General features: G+C 41.6%; 1 protein-coding gene across 2 annotated transcripts in view; it reads right to left on the reverse strand.

Moving 5' to 3' along the window:
- Nucleotides 1–4087: 4087 nt before the first annotated feature.
- NRP1 (neuropilin 1) overlaps nt 4088–13807 on the reverse strand; it is a 135149-nt gene continuing 125429 nt past the window's right edge. Inside the window, exons 14-17 of one of the 2 annotated variants that reach the window (XM_012642190.1) lie at nt 11759–12030; nt 11181–11277; nt 8964–9014; nt 4088–7032 (exon numbers count right to left, since the gene is read on the reverse strand). In XM_012642190.1, the coding sequence (XP_012497644.1) occupies nt 6743–7032; nt 8964–9014; nt 11181–11277; nt 11759–12030 (710 nt within the window). In that variant the 3' untranslated portion in view covers nt 4088–6742. The remainder of the gene's footprint in view (nt 7033–8963; nt 9015–11180; nt 11278–11758; nt 12031–13807) is intronic. The other variant, XM_012642189.1, reaches the window with a different exon arrangement.

Below are 13807 nucleotides of genomic sequence, written 5' to 3' on the forward strand. Positions count from 1 at the left end.
ATTTGGTAAGGCTTGTGTCAACTCCAGGCTGTCACATCTAAGAGATAGTGAAGAACTTTCTAGTTCTCTCTTGCACAGCGTCTAGAATCCACATGTTCTGGTTAGTACAGCAGCAAGAGGTAACCAGCCTGGAGCCTTGAATCACTGCATGGAGCAGAGCTGTCCTGCAGAGCTACCAGACCTACAGTAGAATTTGTGTGAGCAAAAAGTATACCTTGATGACTCAATTCACTAATATTTGGGAGTTTTTTTCTTGCCACAGTATAGCCTAGCTTAACCTGATGATACCAGGCCTAAGTAAAGTGAGATCGTAGCACAATGCATTCCAAAGTGTGCCTATAGCAATTGACATGTGCTAATAAGACAACGATTCCTTCACACTGAGGAGGGAGTGTAGGGTAGCTATTTAGAATTACAAACTTTGTGTTAGATAGACCTATATTTCAATCTTGAAAATGCCCCTTACTAACTAGTTGTTTGACATTAGTTACACTTCTTAGCCTCTCTGAACCTCAATTTTTGCATCCCCAAATCATGGGGTAGTTTTAAGGATTAATCAAAACATCTAGTAAAGTCTGATACACAGTAAACCTTCAGAAAGTTATGGTAGTTATGATGTTATGGAGTAAGAAATGTATGCAGAGTAGATTCAACATTGTGCTCACTGACGAGTTGAAACACAGGTATCTAATGTGGTAGCTCTGTGTGCTAAGAGACCAGGGAAGAGATCAAACTGTTGCCACTCCAGGGACTTTTCCAACCACCCGCACCTTCCAGTATGTAGATGAAATTAAATAGAAGAGATGATTTATTATTATTTATTATTTGAACAACAGAAAAATGTATTTCTTCTGACAACTAAAAGGAATTTAGGTGACTTATATGTAAATAAAATTAAAGGTTGACCCAAGAAAAATTATATTTCAGACTCTAGAAATAAATTTCTTTTAAATGGAGGGCTTGAATCACAGCAGCATTGCAAAAGATCTGAGGACAACGATCGAATGTACTTTAAATATATCACATATGCAAAGTCGAGAAGCAATTTAATCAATGTTGAAAATTCTCAGAAGTTGGACAAAATTAGAGAGATGCGATAGCTCTAATAGGTGATGGAATGGTTTCCCAGCAGGGTTACATCAGGACTGTAGGTACTGCCAGCATTGTGTCTCTGAAAAATGATGTTAGGGACTTGAAGAAAGGGCGTGGAATTGGCTCGTGTCAAAGATGATGGGGTGGGATGCCCAGATCCCTGGGACAGATACCTGCTCTCCATTAGGTGAGTCATTGTCTTGTTCAAGCTGCACACCGGCAAGGCTCAGAAACACCACCCAGGACAGCAAGTCCCTTTCCAACCCAACACACCACCAGAGCTAAACAGATAAGCGACTTTCCACCTCCATTCACAGGGCAGTGATAAAATTAGGTTATTGACTATGAATATTTTACATCTGTTGAACTCCTAGATTATAATTCCATTCAGATGTGCGGTTGAGATAATCTTTCTCTGTAGAAAACCCCTCTTTTGGGAGTCACTGTTTGACTGACTGCAAAGCTCTATTATATGATACTTTCTCACATATTTGCAATAAGGACCCTAAGGAACAAGCTTAGAAATCATCAAAGAAAGATTAAATAGGGTTCATCCTGGTTTTACCACTAGGGATTTTCACATCTTTGGAAAGTAGTAAACTGTGTGCTGTATAAGGCAACTTTTTTTGAACAGAGGATTTGGTTCTTCACATACTGGTGTGTGCTTCCTTTTCTCCACTGGCTGCACTGTGATAAGGAAAGGAGCATTTGCTATGCTTCTGTAGCACTTAAAAATTTTTAATCCAGCAAATTACTACAACGGCAGTCTCTCTTCCCTGTCAGAAAAGCCCATGTTTACGCCCCTTGTGCACAATCAGGCAGGGTGGCTGCAAAGTGCTCCTGGGTTAGGTGAATGAGGTTTTAAATGTATTCATTTTCCTTTTTGCTTTTCCAAGCTGCATTGTGCTCAGGCTCTTCTAACAGTGCCTTGTGAAACCTGCCAGGATGTTTTCCCTGCTCTTTGAGTGTTCTGAAGCTATCATTGGAAGCAATGCAAGCTGTCACACGCCTGGCTCAGGGCAGCCGCAGACCACCTTAGTGCTGTGTAAACCTGAGTGTGACTACAAGTCATTCATCCTGGGATCTTGTTGAAATGACTCTGCAGGTCTGGGATACGACCTGAGATTCTGCATTTCCGTTAGGCTTCTAGGTGATGGTGCCACTACTGCCGCCTCATGGGACGCACTTGGAGTAGTAAGGCCCCGTGTGAACACCTTGCGAGGTCGTGTATGACTATGGAGTGGCAGGCATAACAGCGGGGGATGGGACCAGACACATCCCAGACACATCACTCAACCTTCTGAGCTTCAGATGCCTCATTTACAAAGCAGAATAATTACAAAACCTACCTCTGTAAAAATAGCTAATATTCTTAATGAAAAGAAGTTCAATGCCGTCACCGTAGATTCCGCTAGTCTTCCTCTCCTACAATGATAGGACCAGTTCGCAGGCCCTTGATTGCTGACTCAGAAGGTACATGTATGTGATAATGTGATCTTCTCATCTGTATCATCTTGTGATGCTTCTTTGGAACATTTCGGGGAAAAAAGTCAGTTATCATCCTGGTCTCACGTGCTTCCTGATGTTAAGTTCTATTCAATTTGAGGCTCCCTCCATTCAGGTTTCTCAATCTCCAAGTTCAAGTTCTGCTTAAGATCCCTTCGTGGAGATAGTTTTAGGGAAATAGAGCTAATTATTGGCAGCACTGTTTTTTAATGCAACACAGAACAGTTATAATTACTAGTGGGAAGCAGAACCATTATGGAACAGAAGATTATGGAATGTCTATTTGGTTTGCACAAAGATACAGTGCAATTCAGCCCAAGCGGCAGGGAGTATGTTATCAGGGAAGACAGGAGAGAGAACAGTAAATAATTTTCATGTTTTAAGCTAAATATTTCAATCTTGAGTCTGGGAAGTGTTGTACAGTCATCCAGCTTATTAAACCTAGTAAGAAAATCCTAGCTTAGCCCTAACTAGGGATATGGAAGGGGTGAAAAACATCCATGTTTAAGGTCTTCTGGAACAATGAAACAGAGATAATATTAGTCCACGGCCCTTAGCATTTTTCATGAATTCTCATAGCCTCCTTGTAAGTCATCATGTTTTCTGGAAACATCCATGAATGTAGGTGGAATTTAACTTTAGTAAAGTTGATTCCTGGCTTTGTCTCTATCTTGGATTCTTTTCTCTATGCAGAGAGACCTAAAAAACCCACTCATTGGGGAAAATTTTCTGTTATTGGTTAATCTTGGAAAAGGCAAAAAGGCATAAGCGTCCAGAAAAAAGCAGGAAGTGGAGGAAATACTGATTCACTGAGAACGCTTGTCCAAAGTTGCCTACTGAGGGAGCCCCTGTGCTTTCAGGAATGAGTTTTCCTACACTCAGAGGAAGGTAGCGGAAGAATTGTGGGTCTGTGGCTAACAGGGATTAGGCCAGGCCAATTTTGCTGTAACAAGCTTTCTAAAGACCCCTCCTCAGCATGCTTGGGCTCAACATTTCTGCTGTCTTTGTTGTTGTTTACAGTTTTTCTATTATTTTGATCACAGATGAAATAGAAAATTTCCTAAGAATTATCATATAAAATAGCTGGTTGTAATGCCATGCTCAACTTTTCCCTTTACCTAAACGTAGCATAAATGCTTGAATGAACACTGCCAGATTTATCACCTATTTTCTGCAAAAACAAACTTACCAATAGTAATTTGTGAATACCATTAAAAAAAAAAAAAACTTAACCAAATGGAATATAGAACATTTGACACACAATTTGGGATTAAAAAAAATTTCCATTTATAAGGCCAAATTCCATATTCCTTATCTCGGCAGTGTCTAATTTGGGCCAATACTCTGCTTTCAGGAAATATCTTCTTAATCTTCTCTCCTTACAAAGATATTTTTAACAGAGAACTTTAAAAAATCTTGAAAGTTATTGGATGGATAATACCCACTTCTTTAACAAGAATAGAGCTGATATAATAAAAGCCATCAGGTTTGGGATATTTTATGAAAATGTTTAATTCAACTGTTTCTTTGGAATGTAGTAGTCATAGTTTGGAATTTAAGTTACAGTTCAGTTCTATGTGGTTTTTATGTTACTCAGTGTCTGAGAATACAAATGTCATTTAAAGTTAAGGCTTCGCTGTTCATTTTGAAACAACAATTTACAAGTGTCATATTGTCATAGAAAATAAAAATTTCTGTAAAAAAAAATCTGCACAAAATCTTACGATGGTACAAAACATGAAGCAATAATATACCAGTAAAATGAAAACATTTTACTACAGAAAGTTTTATAGATTTCAATAAAGAAAAAATACGTTATTTTATACCTTTAAAAATTACAAAACAATCTAAAACAATATAAACTGAACATTTTGTAACACTGCCTTTACAAATTAATAACTTTATAAACATATAATTTTTAAATATATTTATCAGTGCAAGATACTTTAAAATTTTAAAGTTGCAGTATCATTTTTCCTTGGCTGAGGATAACTTTAAGTCTGTTTACCTTAAAAGAAAAAAAAAATCAAATCTTCCTTAGTGCTTTCCTTCTGGCATGATTATAGCAACTAAACGAATGCCTCTGGGGACAAAAAACTATTCTTCTTTCGAGGGGATCAATACTTTCCTGGAAACAAAAGGCATTCTCAATCCAATTTAACCAAGATGAATGGACTGTCCTGTGTAGGATGCAAACGTGACTCTCAACAAATGTATTTCAGTGAGACCTACAGCACTGCGGGAAAGGAGGAAGATGTAAAAAAATCTTAAGTACAACACGTCATGACAAAAATACACCCAAAACAACCAAAGCTTCTTTGGGTTAATTCATATACTGCCTGATAAGATATTCACTCCTCTGTGCTGTTAGAGGCTTAGGTCTTGTCAGCCTCAAGGCAGGCTTATTCTTTGTGAGCTGCTGGAAGTTTCTAGAATGGAAGTTCCTAGAAGCATTCATTCAAGTCTACTTTTTTTCAAGGTTGCTGTTGAATGGATTTTTAAAAACATTTGTTTTGACTTTACCTGTTTCCCCCACTCTTATCTTAAAATACTTCACCTTCCCTGCCCCCGCATCAGGATTTATAGTTTCTTTCTTAAATTAACTTCCTTCCACTCCCCTTTGTCTGACTCAACATCAAAACAAGAAGGTTTCTCATGGGTCATTTTTGCATATTTGGATGTAAAAAATCTCATGTTTTCAGATATTTGGAAGATTTTATTCAATCCTTCCTCTGGGTCTCATTTGAAAGCCAATTAATATCATCTCTTCCCTCAATTTGCCATTATTTCTACGAAATGCAAACATTTCTATGGAAGATCATTTTGATCACAAAAGATTGACAAACGGCTTAAGGAAAAAAGATACTGTCACTTTAACCAGTTAACAAGAAAACCAAAGTTAGACTTTGGAGGGCAAAGTTAGGAATTTCCCTTATTTATTTATTCATTCTTAAACATAAAGTCTAGTAAAATTGTTTACCATTCCCAGCAGGTTAAAGCTGCAAGTTTCTTTTCTGGAAAATGGCAAATGCTTAAATTCTAAGAGAGAAAAAAAGACAGAGCAATAGGAGAGAAAGAGAAAGAGTTTACATTTGAAAATACATTCCATATGAAAGAACAATAAAGAGAGAATATCGCAGCTTTATACAAAAGGGTCAAGAGACATGAAATTGAACTACAGAAAAAGCAGAACGATTAAGCCACATTGCCAAATCTTCAGAGCCCTTGCCTTCCCGGGGGGCTGACGTCTCACACTAAAATATACTTTCTTCTTAGTCAGTGGGCCACCAGGGTTTGATTAAAGAGGAGGGCTTTCACCAGCGGGAAACAGAGTGGGTCGTCAATGTGACACAATGGACCAGTACAAACAAAAAGGCACTTGAGGGGACATAGACTAGCCAGTGCCAAGGATTTTTTTGTTGTTGTTGCGGTTGGCAGCAGTACACGCAGTTGCCAGCAGTGTTTGGTGATGGCACAGTTTTCTGTATGGAGTTCACAAGCACGAGGTTGAGTACAACACTGGAAAAACATCAAGAAAATCTGACGGTATTGCTTCGTAAACAGAGCTGACACACTATACCGGTACTGAGGCTACAGTACTTTTAAAAGAAAACACCCTAATCCTCCTTTGCCTATGCACGACGCGGGCAATTATACACAAGTACAACTTCGGAAGTCCATTGGAACGCAGTTATTCGAATATGTTCTGGGCACTGGGCTACAGGTAGCGCATCTGTCAAAAGGGCCCCACTCAATACACTTGGTGCCAGCATCTTGGATTTTGCACAGTTTCCGAAAAGAATCCATATAAAGAAGGAGGAGAGAGAGAGAGAGAGGAGGAGAGAGAAGGGGAGGAGGAAGCCGAAATGAATTAAGTCGATCATACTTGGTCTCAACACCAGCATCTGACGATTCAAATTAAACCAACAGGAAAAGGCTGACTGTACATGATTCCGATTGTTAACACAGCTCACTTGTCCATGTCTGTCGGTCACACTCGTTGAAGCTCCTGAGAAAAGCCTGGCTCAGCGTCACGCACTTCCCAGCCTGTCCAGTGAGAGAAGACGGACAGTCTCCAGCACACGCACGCCACGTCCTTCCACCTCAAGTCTCTGATTACGGGTCTTTCCATCTCTGTCCACCTTCATGCCTCCGAGTAAGTATTTTGTGTATTCAGTTTGTCTTTTTTCAACTTCACGCCATCCACAAGTTCAAAGTTATAGTTCTCCAGGGCGGACAAGTTTCTTTCTGACATCCCGTTGTGCCAACAGGCACAGTACAGCACGACCCCGCAGATGGCACCCAGGAGCACGCCCAGGGCGCTCATGGCTATGATGGTGATGAGGATGGGGTCCAAGGTCTTCAGCACGTTGCCCGGCTTCCTGGAGATGTTCTTGTCGCCTTCCCCCTCGCCCTCATATCCTGGGGTGCTCCCTGCAGAGGAAAACAAAATTGGCTGCGTGAGCACCGTGGACGGACCAAATGAAAGCAGGTAGGAAAACACAGAAAAAGAAAAGAAAAAGGAGCAAATCACATGCCCCGGTTTTGCCTGTCGTGTTTGACGCATTGTTGGGGATAGACATCTGGGAGGGCGTCAGCAAGTGGGCGCTGGGATTCTGACACATCTGTCTGCTCATGGGACCTACTGATTCCGGGTGAGCAGTGAGGGTTTGTGTCCTCGTGGAATTCGGATTTCACGCAGCCTCCGTAGGTGCTAGATTGTAATCTGTGTTTACAGTCCTTGGCCAGGTAGGCGGCCATTAAGCTTTGCAAAATGCTTAGTCACACATTTGTCTCGCGGTGGGGGCGGGAGGAGGTTTAAGCATCCCCTGTGCATGTGCCTGACCCTAAAACCGGGCAGGAGGGAACCTTCTGGGTTGCCTGTCTGTGTGTGCCGATTCCAGTATCTGGCGTGGTCTACATGAGTGTAAAAAAGTGTACAAGTGTCAAAGTGAAGTGGTTTCAGCGAGGAAGGGGAGGGCTTTCAAAACAAGCGAATGCTTGCTGCTGGCGTGGACACAGGGTGTGGCTCTGATCGAGAAACTGTGTCTTCGCCAGGCTGAAGAAAAGACATTTAATAGGCAGCCCCTGGTAGTTTAACTGGAGACGGTCACACTGTGCTGCAGCTCGGTCCCTGGAGACATGTTTTCTTTAGAGTGGAACACGAGAAATTATTAACATGGGAGCTTTGAGCCTAATTACCTGGTACTAGGAATGGGATGAAAATGTTAATGCGCAACATGCCTGGTGTTTACTTAATGGTGTTCTCATGCACAAAGATTCCCATCAAAGAAAACTAAAACTATGAGATGCAAGTCCCTGAGCAGAGGAAGACAAGCCTTGGGGCATATTAATAGTCTCTCCCTGGATGAAATATTGTTTTGAAACAATCTCTAATAAAGTTTACATTTCTGTGTGGACTTTTTAATGTGTTAATATAACTAATATAACTAACAGCATAGAGCCATATTTATTTGTCTCTATTGAGTCCACATCTGGCTGTATGGTAGGATCCTGTTTCTAATGGCAACAGATGCTGATGCACATTGATGACGTAGGTGCAGTATTACCCACTGGGGCAACCCGCAATGCTGGCCGGGAGGTATGGAAACTTCTGGGAATAAAATAATACTGGTCAAGGACTAGCTCTGATCCATGGTCTTGCATCTGATCACAAAGCAGTGTTCAACAAAAATGCACAGTTCAGAGTTAATCAGGCTAATGTCCTAGGCTACCACCTAATTAGCTGTGCTACTTAAGTCTCAGTCTCATCATCTGTGAAATGGGGATAAATAGACCCCATAGAGCTGCCATGGGGCTTAAATAAGGTATATAAAGTACTTGGAACATAGTCAATAAACCCTTCTTATCACCACCATCACAAAGCCGGGGGGCAGTAGAAGAGGATGGGCAAAGATGGATAAAATGCAAGAAATTATCACAGAAATTGGGCTCTACTCTCATAAATATCCTATCTGGTATCAAACTCCTGACCTCAAATGATCTTCCTGCCTTGGCCTCCAACAGTGCTAGGATTATAGGCGTGAGCCACCGTGCCTGGCCAAGATCCTATCTGGATATCAACCAGACACAAGAATTCGGGCTGGTTTCCAACAGTTGGCACTAGTGTTCTGTTTCTGTAGTCACAGAGGCTCCCAAAGTCCTAAGGGCACCTTTGAAGAGGACACACTGTGACAATAATCCAACCCACAGCATTGACCCAGGGCCACAAGCATGGATGTTCATTTTCTCTGAACTGTTTCTGATACACCAGTGTATTAGAGTTCCAGAAAATTTCTTCATAAACATAGTGAAAGCCATAGTCAAATTTAAAAAAAGAAAACTGTTCAGCAAGACAAATTTACCTGTTTCATCAATTTTAATTTCTGGGTTCTTTTTATCCAGGTCTGCCGGTTCTGACAAGTCAAACAAAATTGAAAGAGATATTTGAACTGCCAACAAAATACAATACACACAACGACAGAAACCCTTGTCCATACACGCCCCTGCTGTGCTTCCTTTGGGTCTTTCCGCACAATCTGAACCCACCAAATAACCGCAGAGCAATTGTCAGGGGCGATGTTAAATGACTAGGAAATTGGTGACATGAGGTCATGACACTCCCTTTAAGGCATCACACCTAAACCCAGGTAGCACTGCTGCTAGCAGAGTGTGTTGTTTTAGAAGAGAGGGGTGGAGAGACATGGTTTGGGCATTTGAAATATGGAAAGAATTTGGTGTAAATAGGGAGCCAGTGGGTTTGTACATATGGGTACCATCTTGTCATTTGTAGAACACTGCTTCCTAAGTCTGGTGTGTGCGAGTTTGTTTTCCCAAATAGTGTGCCAACTTTTTGGGGCCAAAGTCCATGTCCTGTGTATTACAAAAATAGATAAATAAATAAGTAAATAAAATTCTGTGGAAGAAGTTGAATCCCAGTATCCTTTATGGTACTGAGCACAGGGCAAGAGTTTTTGAGTATTTTGTTCACTCCTATATTCTAGCATTTAGAACAGCATTTCACACATAATAGGCGCTTTAATAAATACTTGTATGAATGAATGAATGAATGACTAATAAGTAGTTGAAAATCTTACAGCATCATGGCTAAATGTTGGTGAATACATGTTTGATGAGTCATTATACAATGATCTCAGGCCTATTGTTATTGGTAGCAACATAAATAAAGTGTTTTAATGGAGCCCTTGTCTTGATTTCCCCAGTACAATGCCTGGTGGCAACCACAGCTAACTGGACAAATCATATGAAGAGAAAAAGGCTCATAGAATTGTCTTAGCCAGGTACATTCACTGTGGCACTGGCACGGTGCTTTGCATATGGTACGCGGCCAGTTAAAACTTGTTGAACTGAACTGGATTTCATTTCTTTGTTTTAGTTTGTGGAGTTTGCTCTTAACAGCTCAAAAGTATCACCATCATCATTCTCACACTGGAATGAGAAAGCAGGGATATTACATACATTGTATAACTATGTGAAATACAGATTTTAACAGCAGCAGTAGACTTGGATGTGGGTAATTTGTAAAGTAGTGGCAATGGAAACATTAAGACTTACTTTTGTGAAGATTTGCTAAATAGTGTGGCATTAAGCAGATTTCCTTACATAGTATGAAAACCAGACTTTTATTCACTGCTCCTTTTTTTTTTTTTTGCCCAATTTCTTCAATTGATCCTATCAAATTATTGCCACTTTAGGGATCATGTATATTCAATATGTTATACAATAAAAGCTTTGTAAGTTGCCGAAATGACCAAAAACCCATTATAGCCAACAGGCTTCCTTTGTCTTAAATCTGTCCAATAGACAGATCCCATTTTGTTATAAATAACATCTTATTATGTGATGATATATAACAAAAGTTTAAGTGTAGCAAATGGAGCTTAAGACTAATTGCTATGCTATTACACTGCCATTAGTGATGCTATTTGTAATTATATATCAAGAACTAGGGAATATGAATTGTTTTTTCTATGTCATTTGTCTACCTAGTACCAGGCTGATAAAGACCAACTCTGAAATACTAGGCAAAGTCTCTGAATTCCATTTATTTTTTAAAGCCATTTCAGCTATTTTTAGAGTCAGAAACAGCTACTCATTTGCAATAAAGCAAAGAATTATGTCCTTTATGATTCAATAACAATGTAGTCTTAATTAAATTCAGTGTGATCAATGCCTGCTGTTTTTGTTTATACACCCAGATATTTGGAATTATCCAGATGTCTAAGTTTTCCGCTTTTCATCAAAATGTTTTGGTGTGGCATATATAGCTTGTAAGCGTAATCTTTCTTCTTTGCTATGGTCTCTGGATTCCACATCATTTATATGGTTTTATAGGTACCAAGCAGACATTCTAAAGGAACTACGTTAGGTGGGTGATGGAGCTACTCAAGGTAGATTGACCAGATTTTATGCCCCGTTGCATCAGAATATGCGCTTCATATCATGTGCCTAGAGCCCACACCAAGATTCTAGGTCTCCATGAGCAAGACGAAGACCATCACATGGAAAGACTCTTGCCCTGGGCAAGAGCTCCGTTGGTTTCTACAGCAACTCATACTCACTTGCACAGTCCTCTTGCGAAATGTGGTTATTAATACTAATGTCGTCCACAGCAATCCCACCAAGATTTCCTTTTCCGATTTCGCCCTCAAAAATCACCTAACAAAACGAGATCATTTTCACAATATTTAAATGCTAGTCCCATATAGCGGTGTTTACAAATGCTTGTTTGGCTCAAGCTACAGCACATGAATTAAATTCATCAGATTTCGCATTCACAGAAGCACACACTTCGCTCGTCAATCCACATTAGCTGCCTGGTGATGGCATGCAACTTCTCCCCACGCTCTTTTTATCGTACAAACTTTAAAAAGGGTGCAAAAGCAGCAAATAAATGAAGTGATACATTGTGACAGCCCAGAAATAGATTACAAAGAGGCACTTCTCCCTCTCTCTCAGCAAATGGGTTCTATTTCTGTAATCTAGGCAGCTGTGAAATCTGCTACGGGGATGAGCATTGTTGGGAAACACCAACAATAATTTTTGGAATAATTCTCGCATCTCATTTGCATGATCTTCAAAATATTATCCCAGTGTCCTTAAAGCCACTGCCCTCCCCAGCCTAGGAAAAGGAGCACACCTGGTACAGTTTCAGAGACTTGTGGAGCAAGACGCGCCCTTCCTTCCAGTGGTCTCCTTGGTGTCCGATGGCCATCCAGACCAGCTGGTCATACTCCTCTGGCTTCTGGTAGCGCAGTTTGACCCTCAGTGTGCCGACGTGGGAACCAGACATGTGATACCAGAAGGTCATGCAGTGGGCAGAGTTCTGGGAGTAGACCACGGGGCTCACCAGGCGGGCCACTTTGCCTTTCTGATTTTCATCAGCTTGGGAGTAGATAAAGTTGCCATCTCCTGCTGTGACAAAAAACTGTGTTAGGGAGAGTGGCCAGATTTATGATTCTTCTTTCAAGTTCCACTAATCAGAAGTCTCCTGAGCTGAGCAGCACCAAGAAGCCAAATCCTCAAGGGAAAGGGAACAGTGTGCACAGTTGCTGGGGACCTTGTGGCCCTGCTCGAAGCTTCTGCCAATGGACATTTGATTGAGGGAAGGCTGGAAAACAGCACCCATCTGGACACTCCGTATTTGGAATGCGTTGTCACGTGGACACAGGCTGTGACTCAAATCAGCCTTTGCACCACTGCAGACAGAAAGCCCAGTCTGTGCACAGCCTCAACCGAGAATGTTTGACTCTCTAAGAAGAACCCTTATTTCCATGCAACCTGAAGCTCGCTCAGCAGCACCCATGTGAACACAGACATTAAATGGAATCATTGAGACGTAACTTATTAATCACCGCAGCAGTGATGACACTTTGGTCACTATGCTTGATGATAATAAACCTGCGGTTTTTCCTAATAATCTAGCATGATCTTTTTTTTTTTTTCATTTTTCAAGTTCAGATTATTTTTCCCCTGGTTCGTCTGAATGGTTTATAAATTCCTTAAACACAACTGAGAACTTGATCTACCGTGTACCCCACTTTTTCCGTTTGATGTGGCTTCTGGTTCAAGGAGAGGCAAGGTTGCATTGTGGAGGCTCATTAGAACCTGCCATTCTGGCACCGTAGACACTTGCCGAGCTGCAAGAACTTTGTCTTGGCTTCGCTTTTAATTACCCCCAGTGGGAACATTTCCTCCTGCCACCACCTGGTCTAAACACACAACTCATGTTTCACTGTTGGCTCTGCAAATAGAAATCACCTCCTCTAATGCCTCACCTGATTAGGTGCGAATCTGAAGCTCGGGCCTCCGTGGGCAGCGGGATGTTGTGTTTGCTGCCCAAGAGACTTGTGTGTTTGTGCAGGACTTTTTCACTGTGCATATGTGGGTACATTGTCCTGTCCGTTCACCTGTGTCAACAGCATCCAGGTGGTTGCGGATGTGTTAGCCGGCAGCTTCCTTCCCTTACCTGGCTGATTCCATGAGATCCCACTGTAACACACTTATTAAAGCCAAAGGGTGGAATCATAAATGAGGTGTGGAAATCAGCCACGCTCCAGCAGTATGTCTGATACTGCAGGACGTCTCTCGCACTCCTTGCCTTTGCAGAGCGTCCGCTGTGACAGAGCCAACGCAGTCACTCCAGGAGTTTGTTTCACCCTCCTGATTTACTAAGCACAATCACCTGTCTGTGTCGTGGAGCCATTTCACTGAGATGAGTCCGCCAGGATGGACAGTGAAAAAACACACTCATCTTGCCCCGTCCGCTAATCTCATGGAAAAAGACTGCAGTGGGCAATGCTGCAGGGAGGAAGCACATATATTGAGCCCACTTCTTGAGCCCATCTGTTGAGCTTCCTTTAGGCTGTCAGCGAGCAGGTGGTAGACAGGAAAGAACTGGGCATAGGCAGAGGGTAGGGGCTGCCTGAGAAGTGACTCATGGCCCCTGCCCTGCTGACCTTGTGGTCTTTCTAAAATGTGCTGATGTCTCTCCTCTGCTTAGAATTCTGCAGGGTCCTTCACTGCCTTGAGCCTATCCACACTTCTTCACAAAGCTCCCAAGGCCACGCATGCTCTGTTTCTCTCTGACTGCTTCCCAGAAGGAATCTGTCCAAGCCACACCACTCGAGATCCAGCAAAACAAGCCTAGCTCCGATGGCCTCTGTGACATGACCACTTTCTTGGACCG

This window comes from Propithecus coquereli, unplaced genomic scaffold, assembly GCF_000956105.1.
Source record: "Propithecus coquereli isolate 6110/MARCELLA unplaced genomic scaffold, Pcoq_1.0 Scaffold177, whole genome shotgun sequence".
Taxonomy (NCBI): Eukaryota; Metazoa; Chordata; class Mammalia; order Primates; family Indriidae; genus Propithecus; species Propithecus coquereli.